This window comes from Apis cerana, linkage group LG1 (assembly GCF_029169275.1).
Source record: "Apis cerana isolate GH-2021 linkage group LG1, AcerK_1.0, whole genome shotgun sequence".
Lineage (NCBI taxonomy): Eukaryota > Metazoa > Arthropoda > Insecta > Hymenoptera > Apidae > Apis > Apis cerana.
In genome coordinates, this window is record NC_083852.1 from 14,448,396 (window position 1) to 14,469,859 (window position 21,464).

Here is a 21,464-nt window from a genome sequence, read left to right on the forward strand (position 1 = left end):
TGAAAAGGTGGAGAAAACAGGAAAGAAGAGTGAAAACAATTCGCAACATCGACAATATTACGAAGAAAAATTATACACGTTGTTGGAAAAATCAGTGGCAATTGGTAATAATAAAACAGACATAGTGGAACAAAATTTTATACATACTTATGATTGTATATGATTATATACGAGTCACGAAGGTAAAAGACATGGCGGTGATGTGAAAACGGGAGGTGAAACGTGACGACAGAGCGTGTGCGATATTAATGAGACCAGATGTATGATGACTATATAATAGCATGATTAAAATAAGAAATAAAATCGCTAAACACCTTTTACATTACTAACAAGGGGAAGAAAATATCATGAGAAAAATGGAAATCGATAAAAAAACGAATCATTTAGGCGTGAAACGAGCGTGAATTTCTTCTTATTCTCATCGTACAAAGTCTCGTACATCGTTAATATAATTGTTATTTTATTTCTATTTATAACATTTATATCTTTCTCAGATATTTTTCGCATAATTCATTGATTAAATTCTTTTCTAAGGTACATATTTTTATCACCAATCACATAATAAAAAGAATTTGAAAAATTAAAATACCAAAATATTTTAACTCAAAAGCATTAAGAGATATAAATTCTTTCCAATTTCATGAATAAAAATTTAGTTCTACAGTTTTTCCTACTTTCTTATTCTGTTTCTTCACGCTCGCGATTGCTGATATGATTCTAACGAATTTATGGAAACAATTAACTTTTAAACAGCATGGTATGGATGCCTGAGAAAATTTATCCATTATTTCTTTTCTTTTTCTCCGTAAAATCCGATTAATAAATAATATTCTCTTCTTTCTTCTTAATCTACCATTTGCTCAAACACCATACAAAATTTACTATGCGACGATATAGCTAAAAGACTAGATCGTACTGATCAAAAGACTGGTTTCGCTAAATCGTGAATAGAATATGTATAATATATAAACTTATAGACTTAAATAATAAATAGAGTGGACTTACTCGATGTCGGCGGGGGTTGTGGTGCTCGACGAACAACTTGTTCCTGGTGCGGCCCAGTATATTCGTGCCATGTGTACGTGCTCCTATACTCTGAATGGAGCTGCTGTAATAAAGAGTCGATAGGATGAGTTAGAGCAGAATCTATAGCCAAGTTATCGCAAACTAGATTTTGTGGATCTTTTTCGTTAAGGACATTTCGAAAAATTGAAATTTCGATCTTCTTCGGTTCAATCGTTTCTTCTTTCAATCTTTTTATTAATTTCTTTTTATTAATCGTCCAATTATCCAAATAATAATTTCAAAAATTGCGACGATGAAGACGCATGTAAAGGCAACTGTAGAAATTTGAACGAACAAAATATTCCTAAATTAAATTCAAATTATGGAAAACTCGATTATTCGACGCACGTGCTATTAATTCGCCGATAACATCGTTAATCAATATATATATTTACATAACGAATCCAAACATTATATACGTTTCGATTATTTAAAATATAGCAAGTTATATTTTTCGCAACAAGTAGAAATCAATCGTATCTATAGTTGACAAGAATGTTCGTGTACACAATGACGCTCATTGATTCGCAGAAGCGGATAGAAACGATTCCTTTTTTCCCCTCCTTCTTCCTTTTTTCTTTTTTTCTCTTGCGTTGTTACTCTTTTACACCGCAAAAAAAAGAAAAGAAAAATTTCAATAGGCGTCGATCTATTTTACTCGATGATCGTATATCTTCGACATAAAAGAGAAACGCTTACGTGGCTTCGCAAGAGTAAAGAAAAAACGGAATGATATAATGCCATTATATCGATACGAAATTTTTCGAATAATTATTCCAAATCGTTTTCGTTTGGACGGATAAAGGTGAAAAAAATTTTTCTTTTGATCGCATTAAAGGTCGGGGCGCTGGCTCTTTCCTAGGGATTTTATAAACCTGACAGATTTGTAGCGGAGTCGCTAATTGCGTTGTCCTGTTTTCTCAGAGTTGATTGATTTAGTTACTTAACCTAGATACGTCGGTTTTGTGTCCGGGAACACGAAGATGACAACACGGTTTAAACGCGTGTACCGGTCAATTCTTTCAAAATATTTATCATTGGTTTACAAATCCATTTGTTGGGTCGTGGAGTTTTTTCTTTTTTCTCCATTACACAACAAAGTAAAAAGAGGAGTAAAAAAGAAAATCGTGTCCGCTATACCTTGAACCAACGTATAAGTAAATTGGTGGTGGGTTTCGATCGGTACGAATGATAGTACGAATTGAAGTGGTAATAATTGTAAAGAGAAATTTCTGAAACAAAGAATCAATATTCTTGGGAAGAATGCTTTAAGAAGTTTGAAATATTTTTAACGTATACATATCCCGGCGTTCATTGTACCAATTAAAACATGCTGCAAGGTTTCGATAGATAGACAGACAGGTCGATGCTTGGGGCTTCCATAATCCATTTGCAAAAGCTTTAGGCTCATATGTCTTTCGCGCAGCGAAATAATTATTGTAATTTGGGCCATGATATTGCCAACGATGCATCCATGTATTTATTTTATTATTATTCTTTTTTAATCCTCTTTATTACATCCTGTCACAAATGTGTTAAATTTTCCCTTTATTTTTCAATTATTCTCCAATTTTATTAGAAATATTCGAGTTTCCAAACACCGGAGTTCCGTTTCCAAGTCGCGTTCTTCCCATTGAATTTCCAATTCGTTCCGACGCACGTAAAGTGGAGGATAGACGCGATCAAAAATGGATTTGGCTGGTTTAAAAATACAGCATCGATATATAGAATGAGAAAGCAGCACGTACAACTAGTGCCGTACGAACTCCCGTATTTATGACCGTCTATCGATCCTTATACGTTCATTTATTAATGCCGATGTGGGGCACTGTTAACCTTTTCATATGTCGCCGCGCCTACGTTATGCTTGCCACGCGAATCTTTTCATGTTTTTTTCTTCGTTAATTTCAGCTAATTTCAATTATTCTGATTATTTCAATAATGAGGGAAAAAACAACTAATGGTTTTAAATGTTAACGAAAAAGGTTTTAAATAAAATGAAAATTATGAAAATATTACAAGTTGGATAACAATAGATAATACTATCTTCGTTGTTAAACGCGGATGATAGGAAAGAGAATGGAAAGTTTCGAAATGGTCAGTTTGAAATCAATAAAACTTGTCGATTGAATGCTCGGGGTGGAGGGACGATATTCCAGATAGAAAATCAAAAGGTCGGCGTAATTGTTCCGATGAAATTAGATAACGGTGGACGGACGCGGAACACGCAAAGGTCTGTGGAGTAATGTGTCAAAAGGTTCCACTTAACGAGTTAGGTAATTGATAATTACCGGTAGTCGTACCGTGAAGAAAACTGCACAGTAAGATCTTGTGTATGCGATTGTCGGTGACTCTACTACAAATGCAATGCATAATTAAACACGAATTATAAACGAGAAATTATACCCTCTCGAATTTGCGAACGCATGCAAAAGACGATAAAATTAGTAGTTTCATCATTTTGATAATTGTCTGAAAAGTTGCTCGATTATACATTCGTGATTTATCGTCGGAAAAGGATTCATCGAGTTGATGAATCGTTCGTTTTCTCGAGGATTTGACGGACTCGCTTGACGACGACATTGTATTCGACATCACGAATTCATTAAGGAGATTAGATGTGAATGAAACTTTTCTGTTCGACAAATCGAACAATCGCTCATTTTTTTTATAATTTTTTTTTATGATGTTTTTCTTCGAGTATTTTATATTCAATTTAATATATTATATCATTGTTAACGTTTGGAAAAAAATCCTAGAAAAAAAAGTAACATAAAAATTGGAGCATAAATTATTCCTGAATTAATCCATAAGTTACCAGATTTTGTTTATTTTTATGTAACATAAATATGTAAATTTATTAATCCAATATTGGTTAATATTAAATTTAAAATAACAATTGTGAACTTCTAATTTGCTTAATATCTTTTTTGTAATGATTCTTTTCTCTAAAAAATTGAAAGAATTAAATTATTTGTATTATCACAATGAATCATATACATTTTATAAATTATGAAAATTTTAATTAATAAATAGATAAATTATTTTATTTAACGGATTAAAATAGATTTATATTAAGATTATTAAAGAATAATAATTATTTACAATATAAATAATTCATTAATTTCAATGATATCGTATCATATTATAATATTATATAATGTTTATTTGCCCGTATCTTGAATTGTATTATTAAATTTCCGATGGCTTACGGAAAATAATGTATATCGAATTAAAAATAACCGATAAATTTGAATATAAAATTAAATCGAAAAGTAGACATATTTGAATACTTACATCTCTGAAAAATTTCGACACATTACAAATTTCTGATATATGAACTAAAAATTCAACGAATTTGCGACAATTGCGTGCGTTACAGATCAAAAAAGATATATAAATATAAAAAATGAGATTAAACGATACTCCATGTTGTTCATTCACATTTCGACGAAATAAATTTCTAACCGGCAATTTAAACTTAACTTTTAATTTCTGGTACATTTAAAATATTGAAGCAGACGTGTACAACATTTATATGTATATATGTAAACTGTTAGCCGAGAGAAATAATGAAAATTTTGAGCAATTCGTTGCTTTTCTCGCTCTATCCTCGTATCTCGTTCCAGGAAGTAATTTTCAACCGATCGAAGATTTTTCGCTTCGTCAGAGGATATAGAGGAATCCGTTTTTCCGATCGGTTGCATGGCGATGAGACGTCGAGATGATATTATCAAGAACGATATTATCTTCTCTCTCTTCCTTAATTATACTTCGAAAACAATTACTGTCATTGTAGCCAAGTTATCAATTTTCAATTTTTTTCATATATCAATCAATTTTTTCTCAGATGTTTTATCGATCAAATTATAGGAGAAATTTTGTACTGAAATTTTCCAGAAAATTTATAAATAAGTACAATAAAAAATTGTGGTGAAAATATCGAATATGATTTTGCTATATATAATAGGTGTCATTTTCAAAAATTTATTCACACATAATTCATTCATTCACAGATAATCGACGATCGACCTTACTTTTCGATTTCTTTGTAAAAATTTAACAAACTCACTCGTTATATATAGGTCATCGAACGCTTTTATGTGTCTATATAAACAATTAATAACTTGTATACATTGTACATATAGGCAGATTTTAATGATAATGATATCGAAAATTTTTTGGGAATAAATCAAAAATTAAAATCGATCGTTAGTTACTTGTAAAAGAAAAAGTTATTAAAAACGACGAATCCTTTACGATATATTTCAAATTTAATAATATCTAATCAACAGATTTGGGATCAAAGGCACAATAAAAAATTAAAATTGATATAATACTATGATACAAAAACTTAGAATTGGTTAGTCAATGTGTCATAGATTTGATTGAAAAATGTTAAATTCATCGTTAAAAGAATTATTTATTAATTGTAAAAATTGTTGATAGCTAATAAATCGAAGAAACCTGATTCCAATGCGAAGAATATACGGTTGTAAATCTATACCATTAGATGATGGTTGCTTTTCATTATTATCATCAATAACACGGTCGTCATCGTCAGTGATCGGTGTCAGTGAAGTGAACTCGAGGATTTACGAGCCACTCATCGCAATATCCGACTGCTCGAAATGTAACTCGTGACACAGCAGGTGCTTGAAGCGATTTAACCGACCAAAACCTCTTTTACTTTTTCAACTTTTGCTTTTAGTTTTTAACTGTTTTTATCAAATCTATTTCCGCTTGAATTTCAGAAGTTATTTTTCTATATAAACTATGTAATGATCAAATCAATTGCATTGCTTGAATTTTTCACTTATATCATGCGAGCTTTGAATTTCATTATAAAATATTTATAAGAATCAACAAATTTGTCAACATATTTGAAAAATTATTCTAAAATAAAAAAAATATTATATAGATATAATCACTTTGTGGATATGAAAAATGAAACGATATAAATCACATATAATCAAATACATTTAATCTACTTAATGATTTTAATGATAATCATTTACTTATTTACTATATTATTTATACATATTTACTATATTATTTATTTTGAGTTGATTTGAACCGACAACGATCTATATAAAAATCTAACAGAATTAGATCAAAAGGATATAAGATATAGATTCACCTCTTCCATCTATCAACCAGAAAAAATCTTTTTCAAAAATGTTATGTTTTTGATTTTAATCATTATGTAATCTAGTGTAAATACAAAATATAGTTTTAAGTAAATATTATTAAATATAAGAATCAAATAGCTTGAATGTATTTAATTACTTATGACACTACTTTATATTACTTTACCTTCCATATCTCGAAAATTGATCTACGAATTCGTATAACATTTTTTATTCAAAATGATTTTTCAAATAAATTAACGATAAATATGTGAACGATTCATGCGTTTGTCGATTTTTATCTGGAACACTCTTATAATATATAAGCTCATTCATCATTGTCATAAAAATCCTTCCTATTTTTCGCGTATGAACAATTCGGAAAAATTTGTCAATCACGTGAAAATATCGAAAAAAAGGAAGCGTCGTGCAATTGCATTGAAACTTAACACAGCTAGAATTCGAATTGGAAATATCGCATGACCTTTTTTTATCCGATATGGCGAGACGATTTCATCAATCGCAGAGAATCCGAAAGAACCAAAACAAATTGAAAGGGGGAAAGTGGAAGCGCGGGCAAAATTAAATTTGGCCGTTTAAAATTCAAATAAATTCCATTGAATGCAAAAATGAATGCATGGATGATGATTCAGTGGACGAGTGAAACATTATCTCACGCAATAATCGGAATTAAAAGTTGCGAGTATATAGAGATGGCGTGGCAGACATAATGATGCGAAACCGTGTCAGAAAGAATAATTAAAACTGTGAAGAACACGACCCCGATTGTGAATGAAAAGACGAACATGCTGGTCGCAGAGAAACATCCATGCTGCGTCTGAATAGTAACTCTTTGGCCGATTATTAATGTAAGTGGAAAGATTAGCAAACAGAGTTGTCAGATACTGATCAAAGAGACGCAGCTTGCTTAAAAGTTGAAAAGATAAACATTTTTGAGAAATTACAAAGCGTGAGATTGAGTTTTGCCCTTGTGTAACTTCTATCTATAATTCCTGTTGATAAGAATAGAATGTTTCGTCGAGTAGAATCTTGAAAAAAGAAAACATACGACAATCTTGGCAAGGCTTGTCCTTTTCCAGAGGAAAAAAATCGAGAAAACGTTAAATTTTTTATAGCCAATGAATGTTTCGGAATATTTATAGGTGAAGAGGAAAATTATAAAATAGAGTAGTTATAGTAATTCACGCCAAATCTGCAAATTTGAAAATGGTATCGATTGATGTATGAAGTTAAATACGTATACTTTCTATCTTCTTTAACGGAAATTAAGGCTAAATCAAGGTTAAGGCTATATATGTATACGTATACATTATATATATATTATCATTATAAACTTTTAGGATTTTTATTTTTATCATTGTTCTTATAAATTTCGTATATTAAAAGTTTAATTCTTTATCTTATCAACAAATAAAATTCTATTATAGAATGTTGTAAAAAATATTCTGTATAATGCAAAAATAACAAAAGGGACATCATAGAATATTTGGTACATTTCCTAAATCTTCTCATCTGAGTAACTAATAAAAACATTATAATAAAATATTACGCAACATTGCATACTACACTATCAAATACATACATAAAGTAAAGGAAAGAGAAAAAGAAACGTGTAGCGTCTTTTAAAGCGTAAAGGAAAGTCTGCAAAGCATAACGATCGGTTCCACGCCGTTTGCCAAGCAGAATAAACAAAGAACGACGAAAAGTAAGAAGAATGGAAAGGAAGGAAACTGCACTGTAGCTAGTAGTGACGTAACAGAGACATGGCCCGTTGAATTGGTCAACTGCAATCCTACATACATGCTTATCAATACGATTGCGCGTTGTAAACTATGCTCGGGGGCATATAACCGAGTAGTAGGAGTCAACGTACTATTGCTCGTCGAAAACTGAAAATATCGATGAAGGAGAAATAGTGGCGCAATGCCGGTATTCTCCTACTACTTCGTCCTCTTCGTGTCAGCTGCATACAAACGGTAAAATACTGCGTGTCAAAGTCAAATTCATCGAGACAGCTTGTATTCTTCTTTGCTGTTCGCGCATTCTCTGTCTTGGTTTCTTCTGTCATGGATGACCTAATATCTCCTGTCGTGCTTTGCTTCGGGCTGAACTTATTTTCATTTGGGTTAGATTTTTTTATCTTAGAAATGGACAAATTTTGCCCAAGATATTTGGGAAATTTTGGATTTTTGAAGAGTAATGATTAATTTGTTTCTCTTTTGAAATATCAAATAATTCCTGGAAAAGATTTCGATAAATATCGAGGTTTTTGGGGTTAATTTTGCAAGTGAAAATAATGAATCTCGCACACGCGAAGTTTAGCTCTATATTTGAAGTTGAAACATCCATAGTCCGATTTCTATCTATCTGCTATCTATGTAAAATATTCTTTTTTTTTGTTTAATGTTGTTTCTTTATGAATCAATTAACATAGATCTGTCAACATGGATAAGATATATGGATAATATTAAAATATATATAAATGTGTTTTTAAGTAGAATAGAATTATAAATAAAAAAACACAATTATTTGAACTTCAACGTTTGTGTTCAAAATGTCAAACAAAAGGGAAGAATTTTTCCCTGGTATTATATTCCATAACGTGCCCCTAACGTGAATGAAGCTTATTATCCCATTTACTGTGACTAGAGAAAGGGTCGTTTCACGAACCCTTCGTCTAATTTAGCCGGCGTTGCGCATTGCAGCCGTGGTCGCCCGACCAAGTAGTAAAAGTCAACGTACGTCCGACAGAAGAATGGTGCACGTGATAGTGCATATCGACGAACGAAGAATGGCGCAGTGCTGGTGTTCTCCTTCCACTTTTCATGACGCTTGGCCACGCGAATTACGTTAGACGATTGTAGCAAAGGTGACAGGACAAAACATTGCTCGAATTCGATCCTATGCTGCATTCTGAATAGCCTGCTTCTTATCTTCTTGATCAACCTTAAAACATTCGGCCACCTCTATATTTTGACGTTATATACCATTTGACAAATGGGCGATAATTTTTCATTTTATGGCTGAAAGAAAACTTATCATGTATTTCGTATTTTACATATTGAATTTTTAATTTTTCTATAGGGAATCAATTTATATCATAAACAATTTAAATCATTTCTCTTATATAACATAAATTTATATTGTTCTAATTTGAAATTAATGATTAATATAATCGTAAGGATAAAAGTGCAATTTTTTTTATTCTATGATCTTTTCTTTATTCAAATACGATCGTTCTATTATAGATCCTAATTTCATAATTCGAAAAAATTAATTTTATTAAAACAATATAATAAAATAATTAATGAGCATATAGTAAAAAATTTGATAGGCTGTATATTTTTAAAAAATTAAATTTTTTTTAAGATGGGAAAGAAAAACAAATTATTACAAAATTAAATACTTATTCCAATTATCATTGTTTTCTGTATATTACGATTTGATATTAAATTAATTTTATCGGCTAATCGGTTAGTAAAAAATAGAAATATGTATATTTTTGAACAGACGGAAAAATAGAAAGCAAAATTGAGAAAAATAAAGAAAGAGAAAGAGAAAGAAATATTTACCGATAAAAATTGAGGCTCATTTCATTGAAAAAAATTATAAAAATAAGCAGATGAAAATAATAGGAAAACGTTTTTATATGCTTTTCGAAACTATACCATCTCAAAATTTTCTTTTTAGGTTAGATTTGTGATCAATTTTTAAAATGGTCTGCGGTGAAACATTTACAATCGTCTTGCTCACGTGATCGAATACAATGAGATGTATAATTACAGAGTATAGTGCTCATTTACGAGTCATTAATCTACTTCTTCTCGATTTTTTATCTCTTTTTTTTTCTTTCTCTCTCTCTCTCTGTAAAATAGATTAAAAAGAGATATGATGAATGAAGTACCGTTCATTAAGAAACAAATGCGAGAGAATAAGCGTTGATTTACTAGAATAGAATTAACATTTTCTTCAAACCGCAACTATTCAGTTCTAAGCAGTTTTAACCTTGTTCGAGATTTATACGTTTTATTTAATACCGTTTATTATTTAATTCTCGATCAAAAATATTTGATGAAAATTTTTGATTCTATAAATACGAGGTCATAAATGAAATAAATTTTTATTTGTTAAAAATTTGTTACATCAAATATTAATAATCTTGATATAATTTGATATTATGATCATAATCATAAAAAAAAGAAAGAAGCATTGGTTCATCGTGTTATTGAGAACACGGTAATTCTCTTGTTCCAAGATTTATGAGCCACAGTTTGAAGCTGCATTACGAATCTTTTTCTATTCTCCCATCCTTGTATCGAAATTAATCCATGAGGTATGAAAATTAAGAATTGTGTTCCATCGATCATTTTTATTAATTATGAGAAAAAATAAAAAGTCAAAATGTGGAAAACTAAGGAATAACGAATTATGCTCGTCAATCAAATATTCTAAATGAAAATAAATTTTGTTTTAAACTTTTGTTAAACTTTAAACTTTAAAGATGAATATTTTGCAGTTGAATTGATTTCGAACTAATTTTTAGCAAAATGTTATCATTGTTAATAATCAAATAATATCGTGAATTATATAAATAGTCAAAATATCTACTGGATAAGTAAAATACATTCACGAAATAATTTCCGTGTAAATGCATCCCCATCGATCAATGTCCAAGTTCGTATTGCCCATTTCTGATAATGCATATACGATTGATTGATTCTTTTAACCAATAATTTATAATATCTATAACTTGTCGAATCATGATTTTTATTTCTAACTATTTATTGACTTGAAGATATATCGATTCTTTCTTGTACGAAACATTTTTCAAGTTTCTTGACATAAAAAGAAATATCTCAAATCTGGCAAAGAACTTCTATACCTACTTGAATAAATCGATTGAAAAACCGAACCAACCTACTGGCATCTTCGATTTTCAGACTATATGCACATATTTGTGTATCCGCTGTATGTTTTTCCACGAAAAAATTGTTCAAAAGTCCTTGAGTTTTTTATACATAAGATATACGAATGTTTTGTCGATTTCAAATGTCATCGAAGCATTTTGAAGACTTGTGAGACACGATTTTATATCTATAATTCCATATTATATGATTATAAAATGTAATTTCATATTTTTTATTATTATAATAGAAATTTTTTATTTGAAAGTTATAAGATGTAATTTGAATAAGAAAGATATTATTAATTAATTAATAATATCAAAATAATTTAAGAAAGACAAAATATATCGCGTTGCAGAAACACGTTATCTTGGGAGTAAACGAATAAAAGAAGCTCCGTTTTTGAAGGAACGATCGATAAAGCTATAAAACGGTTTCCACGAATGCGAACTAAACAAAAGTTACGCATATAAAACTAATAGGACGATTCGATGAAATAGGTTGTTCTATTATCTTTGGAAATTTTCCACAAAAGCAAAAACATTATAAATTAATGAATAATTAAAAGGAAACAGTATAAATCAATGATTCATTAAAAAATCTATTATCACTACTTTTATCAATATTTTAGAATATTTTAATAATATACATCAATGATATGTAAATATCTTCACAAATAATTTTGTTTTTGATATCGATTAAAAAAAAATAAAAATAAAAAATTATCTTTTTTTCATCTATTAAATTTTTTTCCTTTAAATTTCCATCACATACAGAAATTTTAATGTATAATATCAATATCAATTAATATTATATATATAAGATAATATCAATATAAGATAATATCAATTGTTGAAATAAAATATAAAACAATAAGAATTTCAATAATCAATTTATGGAAGAAAATCGTGAAGGAAAAATTATAATTGTAAGAAATTTTTTTTTCCATAAAGAATCATAAAAAAATAATCATAGAAATCATAGAATATCTGTCTATACGTTCAACTATTTCTCCAAACGATCAAGAATCACACTACTATCTATTGAAAATTTCCTGATTGTGATATCATTGAGAAAAAGCGTGGGAAAAATATAGCTAAATTTTTCTCTATTATACTTCGATGACATTGACAGATATTATCTGAAATACTTGAAAAGAAATTTTTTTTAAATTATCCAACTTCTTCTACCTAATCTATTCTCAAGATGATTCAGGAACAATACGATAATCTTCCGGTCAATTTCTCTCTCACCTTGTCAATTGGCATTGAAGGGCACGCACGACAGAGGTTCCAGAATGAACCAATCATGAGGCCGCGGTGTGTGGGGCAGTGGAACAGTAGTGACACACAGCCGCTGCAGTAGCGACGGGGCCGTTTAGACGACAGACACAGTCGTCAGGCCAGGTTGATTTCCTCCCGAGGAAAAGGCTCCTCGGTGTCAACGATGCAGCTACACTTGCTTCACTTCCCTCTTCTTCTACTCTTCTCTTCCTCACCACCACCACCTCCGTTCTACCACCTCCGTTCTACCACTTTCTCCTACCTCCACTGTCCTTCCTCCTCTTCTGCCGTGGCTTTACTCCTGCTCCTTCTCCCTTCAAGGAAGTATTCGCGAACGGTGATCGGACGTTCGGCTTGTGCTCCGTCTGAGCATACGTGCGCACGTATATACAAGTGCACGAGGATGAAGGACGTGTATGTGCGCGCGCGCTCGCGCGCGTATTCAGTGCATGCGTGCGAATAAATGGATGTAGAACGTCGGTGTACGAGCCGCCAGCGTGGCGATGCCATAGCGAGAGAGTGGAGAAGAAAGAACAGAGAAAGAGAAATAATGTGTGTCAATATCATATAATAAGATAAAGTGGAAAAGACAAGAAAAGGAAAGTAGTAGATGTCTATAACAATTTGTCCAAAGATATATTTTTATTGGAATTTTAACCCTTTGTGTCTACTTATATTCGAACTGAATTATAATATTTTTAAGTGTTTATTTGATTAATAAAAAATAGGCGTTCGTTCACAAAATAAATTTAAATGATTTTTATTAATAATTGATATAAAGGATCTATTTATGATAGATCTAATGAAAGATAAAATAAGTAAGTGATATTTGACTCAGATTGTTGTAAAAAGGTAGGATATCATTAATTATATTTTATTCGATACATTAAAATTATAAAAAGATATGAAAAAAAAAAATTACGTATACGATAATTTTATCAAAATTTTGATAATTAATCATAAATGTGATAATAATCAAGAATGAAAGATAAAGAAAGGGATTAAACGAGATTAAATAAAAAACAAGAGGATAGAAGAAAACGGATAGATTGCAGGAAACAAGGTTAGGGGTGGGTCGTATTCGAAGCCTACCACTCCATCGTCTTCGTTGTTAAGGTTTCTGCTTTCTTCCTGCAGAGCAATATATTTTTGATTTCCTCTTCTCTTTCGATTTTCAATTTCGCATATATTTTTCCCTGTCTCTCTCTTCTCTTTTTTTATCTCTTTCACCTTATTTGGCGATGATAATTATCCAGAAGAATGGTTATCTCGTAATAATGATTCGCTGGTGGATCGTGCAGTCTAGAGCGTTGGCCCGGCGTGATGTTCACCGGCTGAAATTCACTGCATCCGGAAGCAATCTTTTCGCGTGCGTACGTGCGTGCATTTGATAACGCGTGTGTATTCCGGAACGGAGACAGCGGCCTTAGTCGGTAGGGGCCGTAAATTAAACGCGACACACACGACGATACACGGTAAAGATAAAAGCACGAGAAAACAACGTTCGTTCGTTATGTACCGGTGTCTTTCGGCTGAGTACACTCTCTCTCTCTCTTTCTCTCTCTCTCCCCTCCCTTTTCTCTTTCTCTTTTTCCTACACGTCTCTCCAGTATTCTTTCTAAAAGCATTAACGACTTGTGCTAACGTTTGGCTGGAAATCCAGGCAATCGACGAAAAGAAATAAAAATGAGAAAGATAGAGAGACAAAGAAAGAAGAAGAGAGACTTGAGAGAAAGAGAGAGAGAAAGGAAGATAGATAGATAGATAAATTGATAGATAAGTAGATAGACAGATATATACGTATATATGTATAAGTAGGTATATATAATATATATATAGTATAACGTTATATATTACAAGTAACGATGCAAAGCAACACTCAGACGCGTTGTACGAACGGAATAACGAGACGGAGGGCAGAGCGAGAACGGAATCGTGAGAGGCACTGGTCTCACCGTCGCACCGATCGCACCAACGACGTTGCGTAGAGCGCCGCGTCGCCGGCGAGACGGTTCGACGGTAGAAGGGGTTGCCAGAGCGCAGGCGCCCAACCGGATCGGGTCGATAGTCCGCAACGTTACTCCCTGTTTTCCCTCTTTTTCTTCACTCGAATTTTCTCTCTCTCGTTCTTTCTCGTCCTTCGTAACTCTCCCTCTTTCTAATCTTTGGTTGTTCTTCGTTGCTCCTTACATCAGACTTCCGATTCTTCGTTACATTTTTACCATTTTTGCCATTCTTCTTTTTCACTTTGTTATTTATTTTACTCTATAACTTCTTATTTGTTTTTTCCTTCATTCTTTCTATTATCTTTCAATTACATTTTCTTAATTCTTTGTATCGAGAAGGTAAATTCATTTTCACAATCTGTCTCTTTTATCTCTTTACGAATTCTTTCTAAATTTTTGTTGCCATTTCTCTGTTCTTTCTTCTTCGTACGATTGTATATTTTCTCTCTCATACCAACATGTTTTATTCTTTTTCCTTTTCTTTTTCTATCTTTTTTTTATACTAGTTTTGTTACACCATCTGTCAGTTGTCTAGTTTTTTTGTTTTTCTCATTCTCTCTCTTTTTCTTTCTCATTTCTTGTACCTAAGGATTTTTGTCTCCATTCATTCACCGTTTCTTTTTGATGATATCCCTCAGGTGCATACATTTTTGAAATACATTTTCAATCGTGACGAAAATCAAATCATCTCCAGGATCTCTTATCCTTTCATGATAATATTTCAATCATTGAAATCTTATTACATTTTTAATTATTTTCTATTCTTTGCAAAAATTTCATTGATCTATAATAAATATTCATGTTGATTCCAATAATTTTAAGATTGTTCTTAATTTAATATTTCAAAATTTTATTTTTTAAATCATGTGCTTATACAACATCAATATGCTGATACTCTTCTATACCCTTTAATATTCGCTTTAATATAAAATTCGTCGAAACATTCGCAGAAATATTTGATATTTTATTTTGTTAAAAACCAATAATATGCGCAATTTCTGCGTGATAATTTTCATATTATTTTCAGAACATTATTTTCATTCTATGGAGGATTTCTTGCGTTAAATTTTCATCTTCTTATCCTGGCGTACGAGATTTTCTCGTTTTTCCACGACGCTTTCCTCTTCTTCCTTGCTATCTCCCACCCCGTGCTGCACCACGCGCGTTAGGGAGGCACTCGATCGTGCGTCTTTCTTCCCCTTTCAACTGTTAGTCGTCTCACTATATTCGCGTAGTCGGCGCCACTATGTCGAGCCAGCGTCGCGACGCTGCTAACCTTTCTGCGGATGCAGATATAGGCATGTTTGCGGCGTTTCGAGCTTCGACCACTATTTCTAATGTTTATCACTGTTCACGTTTCCATAGTATTCTTTCTTTTTTTTTTTATTTTCTAAAATTATATATCGACAATTTTTCCCTATTTCCTATTTTTTTTTGTTTTTTTAATAGCCGGAAAATAATGAAAAAACGACACGATCTAAAATTTGCAAATTTGATGATTTTGGACACACAATTAGGAATGTAGGTTACGAGGAGGATTCTGTTTGTTGTAATGCACAAATAATGGTTCGACCGATGCACGAATTGAAAAAAGCAAAATACGCTTGAAGGATTCACCGCGATCCGCGGATCGTTTTCGATATTGCGTCTGCTGCATACAATTGTGTTCGGGTTCATCCAACTGATATTGCGTATTATTTGAATAAAAAATAGTTGAATTATAATAGAACCTAAATTGATTACATAGTGAGGATCAATAAAAATTCTAAAAAATTTGAGTCAAAAATTATAAATTAATGCTATAAATAAATTTAATATATTGCGAATCAGAATAATAATGTGAATACCAATAAATACTCATTTTTTTTTTCACTTAACTATATTATTATATTGAATTTATTATCCAATTACGGCAAATAAATCGAATTCTTTTATTTAATTTTTAAATAAGATTTTCAAAAATCAAATTCTATTATTATGACATTATCAATCATTTATTAATTCAACCTTGAGGAAGCTCTACAATTCTGCAAATTACCCCTTAAACTGATATATCTAATACTTAAAAAATAAGATAATATTTAAATGATACTGAAATAATAAAGGATGCGATTCGAATTATCTTTCTAAAGGATAATCGTTACATAACACTACGTAACATATCCTGTTTAACCGTGAAACACTTATTTTCGTTGGCGGGAGGGACACGCCTGCCAACCATTCTCGAGTAGCACGTTTCCATCGACCCGGACTCTCTTTTACAACGATATTCTCTAACACATAAATGTTTTTAAACTTACATTAAATAACATATCCGTGATCTAAATATTCTTGAATTTTTCTATTTTCAATAGTCCTTTGAAATCATTGAATATTGAACGTTACACTAAAAAATTATCGGCTCAAAAAATCCTCTCTTATACACGATATATTATTACATTACGAACATTCTCGATTTATAAATCTAATTCTAGTTTATAATTGTATCTTTCATAATTTCTAGTTCATAATAGATATTAAAATATTCTATCTATTTATCGAAAAAAATAATCTTTTTCGTGCCACGAATCTTTGTTAAATAAATTAATCGTATAGAAAATCAATAAAAATAATTAATATATTTTAGATTGCATTCGAAAAAAATAATCCAAATATACGTTTAAATAAATTACAAATTGAATAGTTATTTTAATTGATAGGTTTGCAATGTATTCTAATTTATACAAATGTCATTTCGAAAGGGTTTAATTAAACGAATCGATAAAAGTCGAATTTTGTAGACGAGAATATACTATACATTTATGTAGTTGGAATTGATAATTGATTAATTCTATCAGTTAACGCGTTTATATCAATTCTCTTCTTTAATCAATTTTATTCAGATATTAGCTTGCTTAATCACTAGAATAAAAAGTATAAAACTTTAAGGACAAAGAAAATAAAATAAAAATTTTATGAAACTTATTTTTTATATTCAATTATTTAAATATTCTCATTATGCTCTCTATCAGTTTTAAAAATAAAATCAATGATTTCATAAAATTTATTAATAATTTGGATTATAGGATTTATCGCTTAATATATAACATTCGAATTCTATGATAAAAATTGAAAATTCACGAATATATCCGTGAAAATAGATATTACTGATAAGCTATTATCGCAAAATTTTTTCATAAATCATTATTAACTCGTGAGTTCGAGGGAATGGAAGATATATATGATCAATACGCAAAATTTATACTTACCTGCGAGAGAAAAATATTTATAATTCCATGTGGTTGTACCATATGGCGTGCAAGCTTGGATAAAGCATTGAATTTTATATTTGCATGTGTATACATATATACATATCACCAACAAATTATTTGTGACTAGGGAATGATACAAGGACTGATTCTGGATTCTCGACATGCTTCTAAGATTACGTGCCTATATTTTAACTGTGAGACACAAAAGTACAAATGTTATTATGGAATGCATTTGAATCGGAAGCTATATCTATATTTTTAGCTCAACATTAATTTGGAGCAGTTTGTCTTCTCTTAGACTTTTTGTCTACAATGAGAGATGTATACACAAATGAAAAATATGTATACACAGAATATTGCTTGTTGTATGCTTCAGTGCTATTAATATAAAGCAATGTGTCCACGAAGTGTCATCATTACAACGTTATCATCATGTTATCGTCACGATAGAATCAAAAATAGCAAAAAATAATTTGTGTGTATATTAGAAATAATGAGATACTTTTTAAAAGTTCTTTTTAGATACTTAGCGTTTTTTTGTGTAAATACTTGTATGAAAATAATCGCGAAAGAAAATTGTCTTCTAATTGCTCCATCCAAAAAAAATTATGCGATCTTTATTTGATCACGTGATCAACTGATTGCAATTACTGTAATTGTACTGAATAAAAGGACAAAACAGGAAAAAAGGAAAAATTCACCGCGTGTCCTTGACAATGTAGCAAAAATGAATACTGAAGGAAAGAAATTGTTCCCTGAAAAAGAAATAAAAAATAAATAAATAAAAAAGTATACTTGCATAGAATGCAGCCTCACATATATATTATTATATTGTTATTTTCTAAATTTCTATTCTAAACAAATAAGCGTCCTAAATTTTCTGGTTAATTAAAGAAATAAGAGACTTAATACTGATAATCTGATGCTATTGATGAAAAGAGTAAGGAAAATAATGAAATTAGAGAACATTATAATATCTAACAAAGAACACAGACATCGACAGCTCGATTTAATTCCCCTTCGCAAGAATCCTACCACTAGCAACCATCACGACTCGTTAAAAATGAACCGAGCGTAGAGGCGGCATTTATGCAATTGAAGTGGGTTAATTAAAATCTTTAGCTGGATATTGCACCGGTCTATGCTTATTTTGTAAATTTATTATTGATTAGCGTAATTGATTATCATATTAAAATTTTCTTTTAAACTTATCCGCGGCGAAGAAATAAATATTATCTATATGAATTTAAAAAAAAAACAATAAAAAAATGTACAATAAAATCTTTTGATCGATTTTAAATATCAAATATGGATAAAAATCATTTTTTGTGATTAAAAACATTAAATTATTATAAAATATATAATTAAAAACATTAAATTATTATAAAATATATTAATTATCAAATAAGAATTGCTTAGATTTGTTATATCATGTAAAAAAATTCATTGAAAAAATTCGTATTGATCATAATGTGTTAACTAATTAAATTTAAAATGTTAATAAGTAAGCCAATTGGAGAATAAAAGAAATGTTTTGTTTTACAAAGTTCACTAAAGCATAGCATTGAACGTGACTTCACACGTACGCGTACTCTATGCTTGCTGATGATAAGTTACGCTCGACTTCCGCTTCCGTTCACTGCAACCACGTTCAGTCACACGTACGCCACCTGCTCGAATTGCATGAATTACGTCATATCCAATATACATTATTATTAAATGAAAAAAAAGAAAAAAAATATAGTACACCATATATTCTTAATTTATTTTTGATATTTTAACAATTTTTTTCTTTCTTTTTTCTTTTCTATTCGTTATCAATCGAAATAATAAATCTTAAATATATACGATTACAATTTTTCTATTCGATTATTGAATTCATCGATTGAATTAATTAAATGGTAACACGAGTAATTTAAACGATTTGATAAAATTACAAAAATAAAAGGTGTTCCCGGATTCTTTTCATATAAGTAAGCCAATACGGCTTTGCCAACTCCTGCACCTACAAAACATAATAGCAAGTGGTTCAAGTGGACTGCAGAAGTGGAATTGGTGTCGTCTTTTGTTCTCGCCGAATCAGCACCAACCTCTTTTTCTTGGCATTCTTAGAAATCAATACGTGCCTTCTAAGTTTCTAATACACAGCAATCTATTATCAATACCTTTAAAATACATTATATACATATATTGTTCAATAGAAATCATTTCTTTTTTCAAATTTTTTATTATAAACTGGCGAATTATTTTCAATTTGATCCAATGAAATAATTCAGCAATTTCGTATCTTCTCTCTCATACTTTCAGCACTTGTCATGTATATATACATAGATGTATTGCGTGTATACCAATTGTCTCTCATACTTGACAATGAGGGCACGCAACTTAGAATGTGTTTAACTTGTATAACGTATAAAGGAACTATTGTATAAGTGCTAAAAGATATAATCTACTCAACTGTTTCAAGGATAGGAGCGGTAGGGGAAGTTTAAATGTTAGGCCCGTAAAAAAATAAAACATTCAATTGATGTATTTTAAGAAACGTTATTTTTATATATTATCACATTATACAAAAGTAAGATTTAGAAAAGTTTATTCTTTTGATCTTCGCCGATATGTTCGCGGAGCAATACATCATATGAAATCCCTTATAATTGCAGATGAAATCGAAAATATGGATAAACCTGATAATTGTCTTCCTCCTTTTAAGAATTTTATCACGTACCAATTCGAGTAATAATAATAATAACAACAACAATAACGACAACAATAACAACAACAACAACAACAACAACAACAACGATAATAATAATGATAGTAATAATAATTGTAATAATAATAATAATAATAATAATGTATGATATTATATCATTTAATTTTTTTTTGAAAAAAAAAGAAAACGAAAAATATTAATGAAAATATTTTATTGAAAATAAGTAAAATTTTTATAAAGTAAATTAAAAATAAAAAAATGATTATTAAAATGATTATTAAAATGATAGAAAAAAAAATTAATAAAAAAACGAATCGGTACGAGATAAATGTATTTTGTTAAAATGTCATTGATAGATAAATAATTTATTGCATAAAAGGGGAAAAATTAGAATATTCGTATGTCTAAGTTCGTATGTAGAATGTTGGAAAGATATGCAAATTACTTGATCGTTTCGGTGTAGTGCATTAAATCACAGGAAGAATTTCAAATGAAAATTGCATCGTAAAAAGCACCAAAGCATGCTTACACCGATCGATCATTGCAACCCATACATAATACTTCGACCATGCATCAGTAAAGGTGAACAAACCCTACGCGTTTCTGACTTGAAACATCCGCGCCACACATAACCTACTCTATTGTTGCAACTTTTTAAATTTCACGCTTGTATCTTCGTAAAATGAAAAAATAAAAATTTAGAAAAAGATATAATCAAATATTCTAATAAATCAACATATTTCAATGATTTAATCGCATTCGTATCGAGAATTTGTAAATATAAAATATTTCATATCGAAAACACTTGTGTCGCTCTCGACTCGACTGCAATATGGCCGTTTATTTGTCAAGGAATTAACGTTTCGATTCGCTCACTCACCAGATATTGCTTGCAATGTCTTTTATGCTTAACAGTGCAGCGTTTCTTCTTTTTGGAAGCACCCGTAGTCAAACCATTTCCAGATTTTTCTTTATGAGGCGTCGACAGGTTCCCCTTGTTTGCGGGCATCGCCGTAATCCTCAATCCACAGAAATTGGGTTGTTTTACCTGTCGACGATTGTTAAGAACAGATGCACCGTTCAGTCTAACGA

At 30.5% G+C, this 21,464-nt stretch overlaps 1 protein-coding gene across 34 annotated transcripts in view; it reads right to left on the reverse strand.

Moving 5' to 3' along the window:
• The window catches only part of LOC108003568 (mucin-5AC), a 46,943-nt gene extending 25,559 nt beyond the window's left edge, over nt 1-21,384 (reverse strand). For 10 of the 34 annotated variants that reach the window (XM_062075828.1, XM_062075832.1, XM_062075945.1 and 7 more), the window contains exons 1-2: nt 21,253-21,384; nt 1,006-1,108 (exon numbers count right to left, since the gene is read on the reverse strand). In XM_062075828.1, coding sequence (XP_061931812.1) covers nt 1,006-1,108; nt 21,253-21,381 — 232 coding nt within the window. In that variant the 5' untranslated portion in view covers nt 21,382-21,384. Of the gene's footprint in view, nt 1-1,005; nt 1,109-12,372; nt 16,120-21,252 lie in introns of those variants that run through there. The other 24 variants (XM_062075873.1, XM_062075963.1, XM_062075885.1 and 21 more) reach the window with 24 other exon arrangements.
• Between the last annotated feature and the right edge of the window lie 80 nt (nt 21,385-21,464).